Source organism: Maylandia zebra, linkage group LG2 (genome assembly GCF_041146795.1).
Source record: "Maylandia zebra isolate NMK-2024a linkage group LG2, Mzebra_GT3a, whole genome shotgun sequence".
In the NCBI taxonomy this organism is placed as follows: domain Eukaryota; kingdom Metazoa; phylum Chordata; class Actinopteri; order Cichliformes; family Cichlidae; genus Maylandia; species Maylandia zebra.
The window spans coordinates 2,056,361-2,075,970 of record NC_135168.1 but is presented as its reverse complement, the minus strand read 5'-3'; the positions used below and the strand labels follow the sequence as shown (position 1 = coordinate 2,075,970).

Genomic DNA, 19,610 nt, shown 5'->3' with positions numbered 1-19,610 from the left:
AACCACGCTTCAGAAGCAGTGTCGAAACGTCTGTTCCCATCCCTAACATTCTCCACAAACGTTAGAAACATGGAACAGTGGTGAACCTTCACAGGAGTGGCGGGCAGACCAAAATTATCCAAGAGAAGACTAATCCAAGAGGTCACCCCAGAACAACATGTAAAGAACTGCAGGCCTCAGTTAAGGTCAAAGTTAAGGTCAGAGTTCATGGGTGGAAATGGCCCGCATAAAGGTTTTCTCGGTTTTGCCAGAACACATCTTGATGATCCCCAAGAATGACAAATGCACAACGTTTGTCCAGAAGTATAATCAGATATGGGGCAAGCACAGAAGCAGCCAGGATCAGGTCAGCTGACAATCTGCTTAGATTCTTTATGTTCTCTATGTCTTTTTATTCAGATGTGGAAACAAGTGTTACGAATGCTTTGAGGGAAATCATGTATATTTAAGCTTTCTGAAGGTTAAAAACTGCCCTGTGTGTGCTTGTTTATGTGAGTTCTTCAATCCTTTAATCTCTGCAGTGGAGGTTCGGGTTATATTGATAACAACATCAGCACAACTACCAGTCACAGTAGCTGCTTTTATCAGATATACAGCAGGTTCAAAAGTACCAGAGACCATTAACATCATTTCCTGCATGATGTAAAATAACAAGCATCTGTTCTAATGTTATTGGTGTAAAAGAGGAATGTGGGAGCTGCAGGCTAGTTTATCAAATCCGCAAACAATATCAATATGGTGACTACAAAGGCACGAGGTGGTGAACAATTAAAAATGCAAGTCTCGTTAAGTCTTTTAGGGCTTGTCGCTACCAGCTTGGACAGTGTAGACACTGTAACTTTTGTAAAAATAGCTCTTTCTGTGTTTGGGTGATGGCTTGAACAGGGCTCTGTGAGATGTTTTCATAACCTGGCCCTGCTTTAAACTTCTCCACATTTTCATCCCCGACATCTCAGATGGGTTCCTTGGTCTTCAAAGTTCTGTTTGACAGTCGGGTGCTTGGTATTGAGTATTACTTCTCCTGTCTCATCAGACTTGTTCCCTTCTGTTTTCCTTGGTGTCCTATAGTGGTTAGGGCAATCGTGGCAGCCTCGCTTCTGTCAGTCTGCCCCGGGGCAGCTGTGGCTACACCTGTAGCTACACCTGTAGCTGCCTCCACCAGTGTGTGAATGTGAGAGTGAATGAATAGTGGAATTGTAAAGCGCTTTGAGGGTTTTGAAAAGCGCTATATTAATGCCATTATTATTATAATTGTCAGTATTTATCCCTGTGTTCTCCATTCAGTTGTCTTCCTCTTTTATTGTGTCCATTGCTTCCTGTCACTCGTGTCGTTTACTTTCTTTGCCTCGACACGTCCATCGTTTCCAGCCGTGTGTCCCACCTCATGTCTCTCCTCCTGTTTCCAGTCTGTATTTATTGTCACGTGTTAAGTGAAAAGTAACATTAGTGAACTTAGGAACGACTGGAACAAGCAAAATAAATGGATCTTCAATAGGAGAAAGGAATGTTAGAATAAGGAATATTTTCGATCAGAATGGTAGAATTTAATTTCATTGCAGCTTTTCTACATTTGTGTTTATTACATTAACCTTGTTGAATTTGCGCAGAACTGTTCACTAATTTCTAAAGTGATTTTTAAATCATTTTTGAATGTGATGCATTCACTGTACTCGTCATACATATTATATTCAATTAACCAGGATGAATTAGAGCATAACTGTACTTTAACATCAAAGGAATATTGCAGTGGCTTGAGATGAAACCTGACACACAGGTGAGCCAGAGCAGGGGTATGTACGTGACCATTAACGATCAGTTAGTTTCACCTGTGTTTTTGTTACCAGCTGCAAAAAGTTTAGCTGGTTTTAACCACACACACACACACACACACGCTTCTGCAACCACATGCAAGTTTGGTATTGATTAACTACACCAAATAACCACTGAGAGATGAATAACGTTAATCTTTTAATTACAATACAATATTTGCCAGGGAAACCCTGCATCCATCCACCCACAGACTGTTGCAGACCTATAGCGCCCACCGTGGTGCAGCAGCTAAAACTAGCAGGATAATAAATGTTGTTTGATGGGAAAACTGCTCGGGTCAAAGCACTGAGCATGTTAGGAAAAAAATACTAGGCAGATAGTTTGGGTTCAGTTGATCAGGGCATACCTGTGATAACATATTTATATCATACAAAACAGAATTCTTTTGAAGATTGAGAGTCTAAAAACTCCCAGACAATGCAGCTGTTGTGGTCCCATAACAGGGGGTCTCGTCTTGCTCTTAGTTGGTAAAAGCTGAAACTATCTGTCCTGGGTGGGACTGTGCACAGCTGGTACTGCTTACTCTGATCATAGGCGCAGCCATCAGGTTAGCGGTGTTGCTTGAGTGTTCTTAGAGTGGATGTAAGACGGTGTGATCACCCACACAGTTTACTCCAAACATGACTCGTCTCTGAAGCATGCAACGAACCTTATTTCAGCTCTCGCACATATGAACCCCAATTTTGTGACATTTGCTTTGGTTTAGTCTTCAGAGACCACAAAGAAAATCAAGGTAAACGATAGTGACGAAGTCTAGAACTGGTCACACTTTACTGCTACTCTGAATCAGCTCACAAACACCAAAGCCTCATTTTCAGGTGACCAGTTCAAAGGGCTCCAGTCAGAGTCAGTCCTGTCGCCCTGCATGCACATCAACAGCTGTTCACTGTGTGAGACCTCTGACCATAATCTGTGTTGGTGAAATATTGCAACAGACAGGAGACAAAGTTTAATCTGAATAATTCCAGATGTTTCTTGGGGAAAACGGTCAGAGTTACAGGAAAGTGCTTCTCAGCAATTATATCCAATTAATTTATTTGAATTCTGCTCCTCTCCTATGGTGACCAGTGTGCAGGAGACAAAGCCATTTCATTTCATACAGTTCAGGACAAAATGCAAACACAAAGCAAAGGCCTTCTTTGCTGCAGGTGCAGATGACACAGGACGAAGCACAGTCTACATAGATTTCTGTACAAATGTCTTCTGATGCATTCAGCTTATCGTCCTGACAGAAATCCAGCTGGTAGCGTTATTGGGGCGATTACGTTTTCTCTCAGACTGACAACATCCAAACTTTAAGAATGACAAAGCAAAATTAAAAATGTTTTCACTGCACTACATTGTTTATTGTGGCTACACACATGGTTACTGTGAGAGTCAACGTCCCGTCTAGATAAGAAGCATTGAAGCTGGGCTTTGACAGCCCAGCTCATCAACAGGAATGGAAGCAAAGATTACTAATGGCTCATAATAACGCCGCCCTAATCACGCTTACCGACCACGTTTCCTTCTTAATTGTTCTTGATGGTTAGAGAGTCTGAAGAGACACGAAGAGGAGAAACTGTCACCATCGATAGCTGAAGGCCATCTCATCAGTCCTGCACTGTGTTGTCAGTAGAACTACTCTGAGCAGCCCTCTGCTGTTTCTTTTTGTAGCTGGGCCAGCGACATACTGGACAGCAGTGTCTGCCCGCTGCCAACCATACCACAATGCACTGCTGGTGGAAGGCGTGGCCACAGGGGAGCCCCATCAGTACCTCCTCGCTCACAAAGGTCTCCAGACAAACCACACATTCTGAACACTGAAGCATGTCACAGGGCCACATTGACCAATCACAGTGTTGATGGTTAGAAACACAGTCAGACACGACGCAGTTATCCTTCACCGCCCTGTCAGCTGACAGCGAGCTTCCATTCCCGGATGATTCAGCAGCACACGCACACTGACGGCCGCCGCTGGCGTCCACGTCGCCGCACGCAGGAAGCTGTGAGTTGAAGTTCACACTACATAGTGATCTCTTGTGGCTGCTGCTACCATGTGGAGGTTCCTTCCTCTCTTCGTCTGAATGTTGACTACGTGTTTCTTCATCCGCCTTTTCACAACAGGCCTCCGACCCGGACTGACCAGCTGCTCTGAGCCTCCAGGTCGGCAGCGTTTTGATGTAATCCATGTTTACTAACGGACGAAGCCACAGATCAGGAAAAGCCAAATGCTCAAATAAGAAGTTAGGATCATCTTCCCACTCTGAGTGGTCAGACGGAAACTGCTGTAGTGATGCAATTGGATGGAGCAGGTAGGAAGTGTACCAGTCCCACAGACTGGCCAGCCACTCCAGGTTTGTACGGCTGTCTTCTTGGCTCCTGGTACCACAGCGCCGTTTCTTCTCAAAGTAGTCGACGAGCAGGCCGTGGGCTAGGTAGGTAGACAGGAAGAGAGCTGGGTGGGATGAGTAGAAGGTCCAGTCAGCTCTCACTAGGCTGGCTAGTGTAGTGGTGTCAGCATAACGCAGCAGCTTCAGACTGTAGCCGTGCAGAAGGTCCAGATAGGGCAGCTGAAGGAGAGCCTGGAGAGAGTGAGCAGGCAGGGATTAGTGACAATTATTAACAGTTTTACTCAGTAAAACAGAACATGCAGTCTGTTGTTACATACTGTCAGAGCAGTTTGGATTCTCTCTGATACGAATGCAGTAAAGTGCGACACACAGCCCTGGTTACTGTGGAGTAACTGCACTGTACTTGATTCACTGCCATGAAGGCTAACGAGGGCAAATGCTCCGTGATGTCCTGGTGGATGTAAAACTGGGCACCGTGCAGGCCTGCAGGCCACATGCAGGCCTTTGGTTGGAACGACAGGTAAAGGTCCGGTTCATCCACCAACATTCTCCAGGAAACGCCCACAGTGGACGGCTGTTTATTGTGATTTTGTGGAAAATTGTAATTTTGTCGCTTTTAATTTGAAAGTCCCTCCTATTTTTTAAATTTATGTAAGTAATATGTGTGCAAATGAATGCAGCTTAACTGCAAATGCACTGGAACAGATGTTTTAGAGATTTAAGTTGGCTAACCATTAAAAGTGAAAACTCACTCACTTTAAGTCGCCCTGAACAGCACATTACATTGTAGTACAATAATCCAAGCATTTATAAATCTATTTATAAGAAGAAAATCAGAAAACTTTATAAACATATTAGTGTTTCCACTAAAATGGAAACACTAATATCTTCATTAGTTAGCATAAAGTAGGAGAGGCCTCCTCCTGCGGACACGAAGCACGCTCCCTGTGCCCGTCCAAATATTCATTTCAATCAGTATTAAAATGGATTTTCAGTATTTTTGTATTAATGACTTTTAATAAATGTTTAATAAATCACAGAAGATTTGCCTTAAATCTAGATGACTGCTAAAAACCACTTTTTTAAAATTATGTAAATAAATCGTTATTGTTTAGCTCTCGTTCAGTCTTTTTTTCTTTACTGCAGCAATTGAAAGTAAAATGCTTAACACAAGAAAAACGTCAGGCGTGAGGACTGAGTGGTGCCGATGATTCCCTACCAGAACTGGCAGCCAGGAAACCAGCAGTATGGAGTTGTAGGTCCCAAGTGTTCGGATCAGAACTACAAATCGTTTCACGGTTGCTCCCTGAAAGCATGTTAACGATTCACATCAGAATTTCAGAACAGCACTACATGACCTGGAAGCTAGAAGACCAAAGACAATGCAACAAAACCCGAACACAGAAGGAAAGAAAGTAACATCAGGTTTGGAGATGTTGCAGTAAGAGCTGAAGAGAGCTGTTCAGTCAGGATATCTTACAGTGACGTACAGGTCTGTAACAGGACTGAAGATGCACCAGACAAGTGGCCAGGGATCAGCCAATCAGCATCACGTATAACCGAGCTGGTCATGGACAACATGCATGCTTACTAACAGCTAAAATACTCCAGGTAAAGACAGGCGCATGGCAGTTTTTCAGGTAATTCCCTGTGCATCTCTGTAGTACTAGAAAACTTTTTATTTGTTTCAATGAGAGAAGAACTGTAACTCAATGCAATGTGGGGAAAACTGTAAAGCTGAATAATTTATTTTATTATGAAAATAACATTGTGGATTGAAGAAAAGTTGATTGTGTATGCTGTCTGAAATCATTTGTAGGAAGAAACTCAGACTTGACAGTAATAACAATAATATTGGCAGGAAGAAGAAAGAAAAGGACAACTGTTGCATTTCTGGGAGAAACTTCCTGTTCCTGTGCAGGTCTATGAAGCAGCACAGACAGCATGTGTAGTTAGGCTGAGCTAATGTAACTGTAGCTAGAAGCATCAAAGCTGTCAGATGAATGTAGCGCACGAACAAGTAAACTTCGAGTAGAACATAGTAAATGTAAAGTAAAAACACAAAGTAGAGAGTAGAGGCTTTTTGTCCCCTTTCACCTCTACAACTAAGGAAGACTGAAACAGTGACCTGTGTAATGAAGAGGTCCATCCAGGCCAGCAAGTTGATGAGGACCAAACTGAAGACAAACAGATCGTTGACCTCTGGTTGGACCGAACGCAGGAACGTATCCATGGCAGCGAGGGACAGGAACTCCCCGGTGCTTTGGGGACGAAACACAGACTGCAGTTTAATTTCTTTACATAAAAAACGTGCTTTTAAAAAAATCAGACATCCTCATTAACAGTCATCACCTGTTGCCATAGTGATATATGCCCTCAGGCATCTTAAGGATGTAGGCGGGGCTGCGTGTCACACCAATCTCTGATAGGCTGCTATAGTTACCCCAACGACGCACATCCACAAAGATGAACTCGATCCTGCCGGTGAACTTAACAGACAGCGAGGAGAAGAAGGCCGGCGGCTGGGCCAGGCGGGCAAACAGAAACATTTTCAGTGGATGAGCTGGGTCAGAACGCCACTCCTCCACCAGCTGCTCAGAATGATGCAGGGTTTTGATTCGATGAGCCACATGTGAGGTCATCCAGCGGAAGATCTGCTCAGTTTCAACCCGACTCCCTTTGTACTCTTTAAGCATGACTTTGCCCTTTGATGCTGAAGTCTGGGGAACCGACATGATCAGGGTGGAGCGCTGCCAGCCACGCTTGATGCACGACCTAGCACACAGAAGACATAACCAACAGTGATCCACAGCAGGTCAAATCTACATGCAGTTTCATCTGTCCCACTGGAACCGCTCAGCTTTATGGCCCCACTGCTGCTCCACGACATACCAGCGCTGTTATACAGTACGTCGTAGTTGTGCTGCTGTGTGGCAGAGGGTGTGTCTGAACATGTAGTGGACTGCATCCAGTCCCTGTAGTCAGAGTGGGTTTGCCAACAGCACATGTCACACATCACAAAGACCGTGACAGCAACATTTCATCTCTGAGTGGTTCTTCTGACAGCAAAGAACTTCAGCTTGTTTTAGTTTAGCTGTCCAATCAGATCCTGTCCTTCAAACTAGGAAACATTGATCATGTCCTGGTTTGTGCAAAAAAAAGGATGAAGTGGCTTTGAGAGGTCAATGAAACTAAAACAGCTTTTCAATAAATGCTCCTCGTGACCAAGCTGGTGGCACAGTGAATCTTTGCTGTTGGAGAACATCTCCAACTGAAGGTGAGCAAACACTGCTGATTTCACGCTGTCTGCTGGGAGGAAACCAGTTTCCCAGCATACAATCAGTCCGAATCCATCTGTGCCAATGAGCACAACTACTCTGCGACATGTCCTCCTGCAGTACAGGACTCACGTCAGCCGGTTGTCAACCTGTGAACATCTGATTGTGCTCCACAGCTGCTGAGCACCTGCTGCAGTCAAACCGCCGTCCTGTGGAGGAATTCCTGTTTCAGATGTGTCAGGTTCTGCCTGGACTCTGTTAGTAGTTTATATGAATAATTATATAAATTTGTATTTGTTTAACGTGAATTTTTGTAAACCTGCATCAACAGAGTAACAGTATTTAGTTATTTTAGGTGATCGTCGTATTATCTCAGCCTCCTGGTAGATACACCTGAGGCATCCATTGTTGCCTCGTTCACAACACTTTCAGAAAACATGACCCAAGCGCTCTGAGGCAACTGTTGTTGTGACGTGGTGAATGGCAAATGGACTGATTCTTATATCGACCTTTTCTGCTCTCCTGGAGGACTCAAAGCGCTCTATACAACACGCCACATTCACACACACTGACACTCCGATGGATGCATCCGAGAGCAACCTGGGGTTAGTTAGTTAGCCCAAGGATACTTGACATGCAGACTGGAGCCAGTAGATGACCTGCTCTACCTCCTGAGCTACAGCCGCCCCACCACGTGGCACTATATGAATAAAAATGAATGAAACTCAACTGACCTCTGACCTTGAGGTTGAGGTCACTGAAATTCAAACTCATCTGTGATTTTCAACACCGTGTGTTATCGCCATATTGTCACTATTGTGGCATGGTAGTTGCTTTGAAGATGGTCACTGGCTGGAAGTCACAGACCTGGTCCTAGACTTGGTCCCCGTCTTCAAAGCAACCACTTCAAAGACTGCAGGATCACTGCACAGGGTCGCGGTGCAGCCTTCCACCATGTTCTTTCCTAGTGTGACTGTCAGATTGTGTAACTGTTGTTCAACTTCCGTAGTGTCTCTTTCTGTGGAGTAACAGCATATCACCTGTAGTCATTGGAGCAGTTGAAGGTTCCAGTTCTGATACCAAACTGGGACACCTTCTGTACCATCTTCCCCCAGTTGGACTGGCTGAGCAGAGCTTCCCGGTCCTGAGCAATGACCTGCCGTCACACACAGGGACATGATACGGTCACATTGGTAGTGCTGGACAATCAGCTTTTAATATGATTTGCAGATTAAACCCACTTTATTACAAAAGGCTTCCATGTTCCAGTGAGACTGTCACTGTGGGCGAACCGACGTCGCTTCTTTTGTCTCTTTGCACCAGCTTTGTTGTGACAGTGCAGCCATTTCCCATGCATTTACTTTGATTTATGCCACAGCTGCCCTAAACTCCCAGTATGGGTAATTACTAAAATAGTTTACACCAGCAAGCACAAGTTCAGTTCTAGAATTACAATATTTTTAATGCTAAAATATTATTATTGTTATTGCTAAAATTTCAAACTTCCTGATTTACAAAAAAAGCAGCAGAAAAATAGTAAAGCACATTATTTTTGATTAACATGCCAACTAATACTTTACTTGAATTTCCTAAAGAACTTAATTTCAGTGCAGGGATGTGAACGTTTACATCCACCATCTCAGAGCAGTGGAGCTGCATGCAGCAGTGGAGCTGCATGCAGCAGTGGAGCTGCATGCAGCTTTGGATGTACAAACTTTTATTCAGTTTGTTAGCTGACTAACATACACACACTCAGACTGACTGCAAATATACATTTTTGCTTTGAAACAAGTTTTTGCCAGATTTTGAAAACATTTAGTGGCGGGGGCGTGGCAGGGGCGTGGCGGGGGCGTGGCGGGGCGTGGTCTCTGGCTCCCTGCAGTGGAGGGGTGGTGCAGCGGGCTCGAGGGGCAGCTGCTGCTACTCTGTAACCATATTTTGTATCACCTAATATTTTGATTCATTTCATTTTTCACTCTGATAGACCTACTGAGTAAATATTAAATACATTTCTATTATTTTCAAATTAATACATTTCCTATTTTGAGACAACTGGACAACAGGTGAAGAACTGGAGGACTGCCCACAGAGGCGGAGATCAGAGTTATTGAAATATTTGTTGAGTAATCGAATAATGAAAGAAAATTAGCAGATTAGTCAACTACCAAAACAATCTCCAGCTGCTGCTTGTTTGTGGATCTCTCCTTTCAATCTTGTCTTCAGTAACTCAACCTTATTCTTCATTAGGGTGACCGACTTGTCCACTGAAGAACATTTCTTTGCCTGCAGAAAGTCTTGGGTTGCTTTTGCAGTACACTTTGGGTTCTGAAGCTCTGAACGGACACAGTGACTTTTAGCTGTCAAACAGATGTGCTCATATTAGACTAAAGAATAATTATGCTATGCTATGTTGACGTCATGGTCACCTCAGTAACTGCGAGGCTTCCAGGTCCTGTGGCAGCAAAAGAAGATTTCTTTGATGTCACTTGTGAGTAACTATAACTACACCCAACTACACCCTGAGCCTTTCCATAGCTGGATCAATATTAGAACAGGTCACCCAGATCAGAGTACTTGGTGTCACCATAAATCACCACCTCTCATGGTCTCAGCATAAAGACTGTTGTTAAGAACATGGGGCAGGGCGCCGCTGATCTTTCTACATCACTTCTTCTGTCATGAAGGATGTTATTAACGCACTAGTGTTATTGTTCAATCATCTGGTCAGCAGCGTGTGAGACAGACCTCAACAGACTTCGGTTAGTCCAGAATAAGGCGACCGCATTAGTGTTAAGATGTTCATACTATACCAGCATCGATCAAATGCAGAATAAACCTTCCAGTACAAGCTAAATTACACCATGGCTTACTTGGACTTCCAGATAAGATACACAATTATGCTACACGACTGCAGTGCAGTAACTCCTCGAGCCAAAGGTCAGTTTTGAAAAACTCTGTTATATTCGGAGCATCTTTAAAGTGGAATAAACAGCCTCACACAATGAGAGCACTGGCTGCTACTGCTAGTTTAAAAACATAAAAGCCTATTCACAGTTTTTAATTATTGTAAACATTGTAGGAGGCCAATGTTGTGCCTCAGTGTTATTGATGTTTACATGCTTACAACCTCACTGTGGATGTAAGAGCTAAATTATGAGGAGATTTTTGCATCTACTTTATTGTGTAATGTTTTATTAGCTTATACTTGATGGCTCGGGCCCCTGGAAGACTAGCAACCACTACCGTGGAAGCTAATGGGGTTCCTTATATATAAACAGATAAATAAACCCTTTCTCATAGGCAGCAGCAGTTAATTCTTTACTAATGCATTTCCTCCTTTGCTTTACATTAATACCCCTGAAAGCTCCAGACCGACAAACTACCCATATGTTTGCTTTAATGGAGGTGGTCACACTTTCTAAAGATTAATTCATCAAACGCATTTGAGTAGCAACACCCGGCTGCTGCTGCTGCTGCTGCTTGTAAGTTTCTTTTTTTGGACACTTAATCATTCACCACTGACAGGTTTAACAGAGAATGTGCTTTTACCTGAACTAACCAGATCCCATCTTTAGTGTCCTCTACTAATTCATAGAAGTGCACCTCTCCACTGAAGTGTGTGGTGCTGGAGCCGTCGGCCTCTGTCTGCTCCTTCTGCTTCTTTATGGCCGAGTACAGCTCCCCCTGTGTCAGCTCTCCTGTGACAGAGCAAAGTGCAGCAGCTTTTAAAGAGCACTGATACTTGACATCCATACAGCAGTGGTCTACGTACAGGCAAAGACTACATACACACACTGCGCAAAGTTCTTGAACCACCTCATGTTTGTTTTTGTGTCACATCCAAGGCCGGGACAGTTAAAGTGGTCTTGAGTACAAACATTTTTCACTCTTCAGTCCAGTTTTTGTACAGAACCATTTTCAAAGGAAGTTGCTTTTTTTCTCCTTCTTTGATAAGCCACATAACGCTGACCTACGAATCAAGCAAACAGAAATAAGGGACCTAAATCAAAGGATGAACCGGTGTTGTGCCAGTCATATGACGAAATGAACAGTATCTATAAATTTCTCCCTCTCATACTATTTAAAAAAATAAAAAAACAAACCCTAATTCTTCATCCTGCGTCTTTATTCTTCGAGCGTGGTCAGAAGAGGAGCTTGTCCTGTGCAGTATCTTTGCTGTTCCTAGGACTGTGCTCTTGATCTCTCATGTCATTCCTGGGATCTGCTGGAGCCACCTGCCCAGGTATGGAGAACTCCGCCCGAGTGCTCCGATGACCACGGAGGTCACTGTCGCCTTCAGCTTCCACGTCTTTCTTGTATTGACGCCAGAGGCTTCAAACAGTTATATTGTTCCAGCAGGGCATCTTGAGGCAACTTTTGTTGTGATTTGGCGCTATATAAATAAAATTGAAATTGCATCTGACAGCCGGCAGGTGTTGATTGGTTGGATCTTGTTCTTCCCGTTCAGCCGACTCCTCAGGACTCGTCTCTGCAGGTGTTTGGTGGTTGCAGCTTTCCTAACAGCCTCTTCATGGTTCCCATCTGACTGTGGGACTATCACAGCTACATTCTCTGCCTGCAATGTGCAATCCCCTCAGTTCTGATCACCTTCCCCCTTTGTGTTACATCCTCCTACACGTCTCCAGTCCAAATGACAGGCCAGTGTTATTGATGTTATTGATCTTAGTGGATCAGTGAGCTGATCTCTCATTCACTCCTAGCATGCAGCTCGATGTCATCCATGTACAGGAGGTGGCAACGTGTGCCGTTCACTTGAGGCTGGTCTATAGTGCTGTTTGCCACATCCCACTGATGTCCTGATGATGCCACTTCGTCAGCCATTGCTATTAAGTGCAGGATTTACAAAGGAGATGACCTCCACTGCTGTTCTGCATTACTGGCTACAGAAACCAACTACAGAACAGAGCAACTGTTATCCACCTCCTGTGCATGGATGACATCGAGCTGCATGCTAGGAGTGAATGAGAGATCAGCTCACTGATCCACTAAGATCAATAACAGCAATAACATTGGCCTGTCATTCGGACTCCTATTGATCGTGTACATTTTTAAGCATTCCACTGCTGCGGTCTAAGCATTGTTATGTGTTGCATCCTTGTCCCATGTGCCCTTCCAGTCTCAGTGGAGCTGTCCTCATATTGTTCCCCTAACACTGAGCAGAAAAGCTGGTTTATTCTCCTGGACTCTATATCTCTGGTATACTGGACTCTTCAGGAGGTTAGCAGTTTCCAAAGCCTCAGACATGGGCACACTTTTCTTCATCACACTTTTCTCCAGTTCCGATAGTTGGCTACCTGACACCCTGGCTTCCCCTTGTCATAGACAAGGTACAACACAAACGCTATCTCCAGCTGCAATACAAGTGACTCGTTCCAGATGTTGGAACGCTGAGCTACTGTTGTGAAGAGTGCAGTCCAAGGAACAGCAAAGACACACACACTGGAAGCCACCGACGCAGTGTAAGTGGCTGACAAAGAAATCCTACCGATGACTGATTGAATTTTATAAAGCTGGAAAATCAAAATCTACCCAAGGGACTGTATCAGCAGTGTTCAAACTAAGACCTGAAGAATGAAGGATTCAGTTGAAACCAGGTAGCAAAACAAAAATTACAGCCACAACTTCCAGAAAAAGTGTTTAGGATGCAAAGAAAACTCCACAAATGACTTCAGCTGGCAAACAGGCAGGACTCGAAGAAAAAACGTCATTTGGGTCGTTTCTGTTATTATGATTTTAAAAGAGCAAACACATCAAATTGTTAGCAAATGTCAGGAACCACCGATCCAGTCCACACCGGCAAAGAAATTCAACTACAGCTACAGACATGGAGTCATCACACCAACTGAGATCAATCAATTAGAAGACAATCCTGCCCCCAAACTCATATTAGCTGCTCCCCATTGATGGCCTATCAGAACCTGTTCCAATACCAAGATGTCCAAGAAACATCTACAACAGGTCAGATCAATGCGCTCTCGCAGGACACTCACAACCTTATTGGTGGAAAACATAAGAACAGATTTGGTTACAGAAACATTTCAAAACGACTTAATTTCTCATTATTACACATAATTCATGATCATCTACGGTTTGATTCTTCGCACGTGTGGATGAGTTACGACGGACAATAGCACCTTTACAAATATATTTACTTAGAAAACAGGTGACATGTTCGATACTTGTTCTCACACACACACGCACGCACGCACACACACACACACACACGCACGCGCGCGCACACACACACACACGCACGCATGCACGCACACACACGCACGCGCACACACACGCACACACACACACACACTCTGTGAGGTGTTTCAGTGGCATCGCTGGCATTCATCTCCTCCTGCGGGCAGCTTGTTATCCCAGCAGGGTATCTGATGGCTGATAGGGAACATGTACTGATGAGCTGAATCTTATGCCTTTCAGCACCTGTCCCATCTACTTGACGTATTTGACTATGGTTGACCTTTGTGCATCTTCTTCATGGTTCTCATTGGCCCATGGGATACTCAGGCCCTGGTAGCGGTCCTCTATGCTATTCTGCCTTGGTGCAACTCCATCTCTTTAGTCTGGATCACTTTCCCTCTCTTTGCAAACAGTTGGCCACACTTATCCAGTTTGAATGGCATCCCAGTATCCTGGCTGTAGATCCTGGTGAGGCTGACCGGTGAGTCGATATCTCGCTCCTGGCATACACATTGATGCCATCCATGTAGTGGAGGTGGCTGATGGTCACTCAGCAGCTGAATCTGTGTCTGTGTCCACCCTGAGCTGACTGAATGGTTGAGGCTTATGCAGAACAGGAGTGGGGACAATGCTGGTATATTTCACAGCTGATGGTAATGTGTGGGGTTGTCTTGGAGTTGGCCTTCAGTGTTGTCTTCCAATCCCCCTGACTTCCTCATCAATGTTTTTAGCACATAATTACCCTTGTTTAATGCCAGGCTCTGGAGTATCCATGTGTGGGGCATTAGATTCGTGTAGTCATCCACACAGTGCTCAGGCTGGTTGACCCTGTCTTAAGAGCCCCTGTTTATCAACCCTGAGCTGATGCTTTGGCCTGCGGTGCCATTTACAACGTCTTTCAGAGCCGTTTTAATGTATTGACTCGTCTGCCTACCCAGCTTGGTTATTACAATGCCTGAGAAAAGCTTCCATGTTGTGGAGAAGCAATCGTTCGATGGTGCCGTACCCTTGTGAGGACCCTTCATGGCGAGCCCTGCCCTCTCTATCAGAACCGTTCGCTTCTTTGCAGTTTCAAAGTCCTGAACTTGAGAAACACACACACACACACACACACACACACACACACACACACACACACACACACACAGAAAATAACAGCAGCTCATGAACCCACTAATGATGAAGGCTGTGTGATGCCTCTGGCTTTACCTGATTTCTCTACCAGCTCGCTCACATCCTTCTTCTCGACCAGCCCGGAGTATCCCAGCCCTCGACACTCCAGGATGGTCTTTAACTTCTTGTAACTGAGAGTAACCGGATCCACGAGCTGCGTAGCGAACATACCAGTCTCATACCAAACTACTGCCTCAAAAATCCTCGCCAACGTAAACAACACTATGAAATATAAGAGCAAGAAGAACAGTTTCAACCACATCTTACGGCTGAGCGAAAGCGCCAAGAGAAGGTCTGCGAGAGGCTGCGATCAGCAGACAGGCTTACACACACATCTGCAGCAGCCACGGGCACACAAACGTCTCTAATTACAGCTGGGAAGACCCCCTCACTTGTTCCTCCAACTGTTTACCGTGCTAACGGTGACAGCTCAGCACTTAGCTTAGCATCGCAGGTAGGCCTCTGCTGTAACAAAACTAAGCGTCTTTAGCTCTCCGTCGCCACTGCAGCAGCTTCCGCTGACAGTCAGCCGCGTATGAGCCTGGATGCTAACACCGTGCTTCACATTCTCTGGGTTACAAATCGCCAGTAATGACGAGTGTGACCGTTATTGTTTCTGTCTCCGATCAGCTGTGTGCACGGAGAAGATGGCGTCATATCCTGTTCCACTTGACGCTTGTAATACCCCCCTTCTCCACACACACACACACACACACAGAGTAATGAAACTGTCAAAGTGTAAATAGACAAAAGTTAAATCAAATATCTTAAGTAGGGAAATGCTGCGTGAACGCTGTAAGGCTGCAGCTGTCTGCTGAAAATAGCTGAAGAAGCTGAAGTCAGCATTTGAAAAGTAGCTAAACTTGTAATCGTTTCGCTCAAGCACAACAACTTAGCACAAATGTAACAACTTGGCAGAAATGGTTCAACACAGCAGAAGTATTGTAATTCAGCAGAAATGTTAATAATTAGCACAAACATAGCAACTTGGAAGAAGTGGTGTAACAGTGTAACTTACAGTTTTTCTCAAATGTTAAAACACAAAAGCCAATCCTGTAACCCAAATGACCAGTAGTCTAAACACATTTACTAAATGTAGCCACCATATTCCAGTACCATAAACACATGTCACATGAAGACACAATTCACAAAACACAACCCTCTGTACTCATAAATCTAAACACATTTTTCCTTGCTAAAACACATGTTGCAAAACAACTCTGCTCATATTCTCAAATGAAAGCCCATGTGATGCAAAATGCTTGCCACAGTCACCAATCTTTGAACACAGGGAACACACCTGGCGTCAGTCACTACACACAATGACTCAAAATTGAAGACACTTGTTGCTAATGCTGTACCCACATGTAAAAGCAAGTTCAGAGTGCACAGTATGCTGAAGATTCCAAACAAACACAATGGATGAAGGCAGAGTCAGGGGAAGAGGAATCTGATGCAGAGGAGGGAGAAGAGCTGGCCCTGGAAGAAGAGGAGCAGGCCAATGAGGAAGAGGAGTTCAAATGAGAGGAGGAAGAGGAGCGACCAACGAGGAAGAGGAGGAGGCCAACATGGGAGAGGAGAAGGTCCAGGAGGGAGAGCAAGACAACCTCGCACCATCATTACGGACGAGATGCGAGCAACAGCTCAGCGACATGATGCCGCACAGTGATTGTGGTGTGTGTGGTGTGAATAACGTAAAAAAACTTCACACCCTGTTCATGTTTTCAAGATTACTGTTGTGTGCAATAGATTCTGTTTTTGCATTGAGTTGTGTTACAGTAGTGTACGTACATGCAGGATTTTCCATAGATTTATACTACTCATATGAAACTCACAAATCTAAATGCCTAATCCTCTGCAGAGATCTACGACGATCCGTTACTGTATAGTTTCTAAAATATGCATTGGCAGTTATGAAACAAAGAACCTTCTCACAAATTGAGCATTGTGTTTTCAATTGTTTTGCTGTAGTGTGTAATGCTGTGTATAGTGTTTACAGTTTTGACAGCTTCGAGCTGCTCTCTTGGTGTGGGAGTTTGAGTTTTGCAGTGGGAAGGTGTGGTTGTGTTTATGTAGCTTTAGAGAAGGGTGTTGTGTTTGGACATTGGGGGACCTGGTGGTAACGTTTGTGACATGTGTTTTAGCATTTGAGAAAAACTGTAATAGTTTTAGGAATTGTGCTGTAAGAATCACAGTTAGGGTTTAAGCATTCAGAAAAAACTGTAATATTCACTCAGATGTGTTCTAGTTCTAATTTTTCTTTTACCAGTAGACAGTTTTTCTTATGTACGTTTTCAAGCTGTTCAGCTGGTTTCAAAGTTCTTCTGTGTGAATTTCAGTTCTGTGCTTTGGCTGTCAGGTGAATGTTTCGCTGTATTTCAGCCCATTTACAGTTGTTGCCCGTTGCTTGAACACTATAAAGCCATGCTTAGACTAAAGTAACACAACTTGAAGCTTTTGTTACCATACCTCAAACACATGTACTCATACCTTAAACAAAAGCGCTGCTTTGCACCCTAGTTGCAATTATGCAACACACATGGTCCTGCATACTACACTCTATTTCATACATAAGACACTTCGTTCACAAAATGAAATTTCAGGGTGCCATTTGGAAAACACATGTATCCAAAATACAAAACACATCGGGTAATTGCAACCACTCAATACACACCTGAAGGCACTTACTTGCAAAACTGAACACCAATTAGCCAACCACAAAAAGCCCTCAGTTTAGCCAATTCAAGAACTTTGTAAGCATGGATGGAGGGAGAGGAGGAGGAGGAAGAGGAGGAGGAGGAGGAGGAGGTCGTCGTCGTCGTCGTCGTCGAAGAGGCCATGCACGGACCCATATTTCTGATGATATAAGAGCAACTTTGGTGGACCATGTCATCAACCACGGCCTGACTATGAGGGAAGCTGGGCAGAGAGTCCACCCACATCGAAGCTGCTTCACAGTGGCATCTGTAATAAGAATATTCAGACTAGAAAGCAGGTCTGTCTTCACCTCTCTGCCTTCTACTCTACTCAGATGGTTTTCATAGCACTGTTCTACAGTATATCACATCACCATATCAAGTGTGCAGGGTACTGCAGGGTGCTAATGCTCCTTTTGCAGCCAAAGTGGTAGTTTCTGTGAAACATAGCATGATTACTTATATTGAAGTACAGTGTTGTACAGTGGATGATACAGTATATACAGTAAAGTAAGCAAAGCGATGACAGCATGTGGTTGTATTTCTCCAGAATGACTCGAAGACCTTCTGGGGCAGGACGCCAACGCCTGTTCACACAACAGCAGGAACTCGCCGTTGTGGACCTAGTGAGGGCAGACAATGCCATCCGTCTCCACCAGCTACGAAAGCAAATACTTGCAGACAGGCGAGTGTTCAACAACATAAACCATGTGAGCATCACCACCATCAGATGCATCTTGGGAAAACTCAGCATCACCATGAAGCAGCTCTACAGAGTCCCATTTGAGAGGACCAGTGACAGGGTCAAAGGACTCCGAACTGAATATGTACGGGTACGTGTAACTGTCCTTTACATGACAATACAGTATTGTCCATGTAAAGGTCCATACAATAGCCAACATATACTCACATTTCTAGATGCTCTCCATGATATAGTTGTACAGAACAGAGCAGATCAGCCCAGGTTTGTGGTGATATGGGATCATGTCAGTTTCCATCGGGCTGCTCTGGTCCAGGCCTGGTTCTCCAACCACAGCCAATTTGAAGTGGTATACTTGCCCCCTTACTCACCATTTTTTAAACCCTATAGAGGATTTTTTTCGGCTTGGAGATGGCGAGTATATGACCGCCAACCACATGCCTGCATGCCTCTTCTGCAGGCAATGGAACAGGCCAGCGGCGACAGTCAGGTGACAGCAATCCATGGATGGTTTCGACATGCAAGAGGATATTTTCCCCGGTGCCCAGCGGGAGAAGACACTGCTTGCGATGTCGATGAGGTCCTGTGGCCAGACCCCAACAGACGGCGGGATCCATGAGCCCACGTATGCACAATTGTCATGATGTTTTGTGTGTACAGTATAGTGTTTTTTCTATTACTGTATTATGTTTTTTTTTTTTGCTTGATCTGAATTCATGGTGCTGCAGTGGACAATACTGAGGTCTATTTGCTTTTTTGGTTGTTTGTGTCTCCTGAAAATATGCCTTCAGAATAACCAATGACAATCAAAGACTGCAGTGTTTTATATGAAGTAGACTAGTGTGTGCCCCTGATCTGATCTGCATGTGATGCAAGTATGTGTCATTTTGTCAGAGTTACATTTGACAGAGGAATGTTAGGTTTTGACAGCAGAGTTTCAGTTTGGCACAGATGTGAATGGTATATTTTGTGTCATGTTGTTACGCCCCTAGTCTAGGCGGGTAGGGACGCACATAAGGTTGGAGGAGAGAGAGACAAATCCCCGCCCTGGTTCCCAAGCCAAACATCCAAACCAGTTGTGAGTAAAAAAAAGTGATTTTATTTAAGGACAAGAAGCATAGCTCCAGGGTGAGCCCAGGCCAAAATAATAAACAAAACCAACTAAGTCCCACCAGAAAAGACTAACTAAACCCTAAGAAAGAAAAAAGAACAAACAAATGACAGAGCTATCCCTCGCTCCCTGACCAAGAAAACAGGAGAAAACGATTCCAAAAGAAAAGGCAGCTCACCCCTTCCGCTTCAGCCCACGAGTGCCTAAGCTCTCAGCTACTGCACTAGGAGCGGCTTTTACAATTCACACTCCCACAAATACACAAAATAAACACAG

General features: G+C 44.3%; 1 protein-coding gene across 1 annotated transcript; it reads right to left on the bottom strand.

Annotated features, from left to right (window-relative positions):
• Positions 1-1,955: 1,955 nt before the first annotated feature.
• LOC143420290 (E3 ubiquitin-protein ligase RNF103-like) lies at positions 1,956-15,502 on the bottom strand. The gene is made up of 7 exons (XM_076888096.1): positions 14,864-15,502; positions 10,991-11,139; positions 8,482-8,597; positions 6,516-6,938; positions 6,292-6,424; positions 5,383-5,469; positions 1,956-4,394 (listed from the first exon to the last, which is right to left on the bottom strand). The coding sequence occupies exons 1-7, from the start codon at positions 15,087-15,089 to the stop codon at positions 3,423-3,425; spliced, it is 2,106 nt and encodes a 701-aa protein (XP_076744211.1). The 5' UTR covers positions 15,090-15,502; the 3' UTR covers positions 1,956-3,422.
• Positions 15,503-19,610: the final 4,108 nt, after the last annotated feature.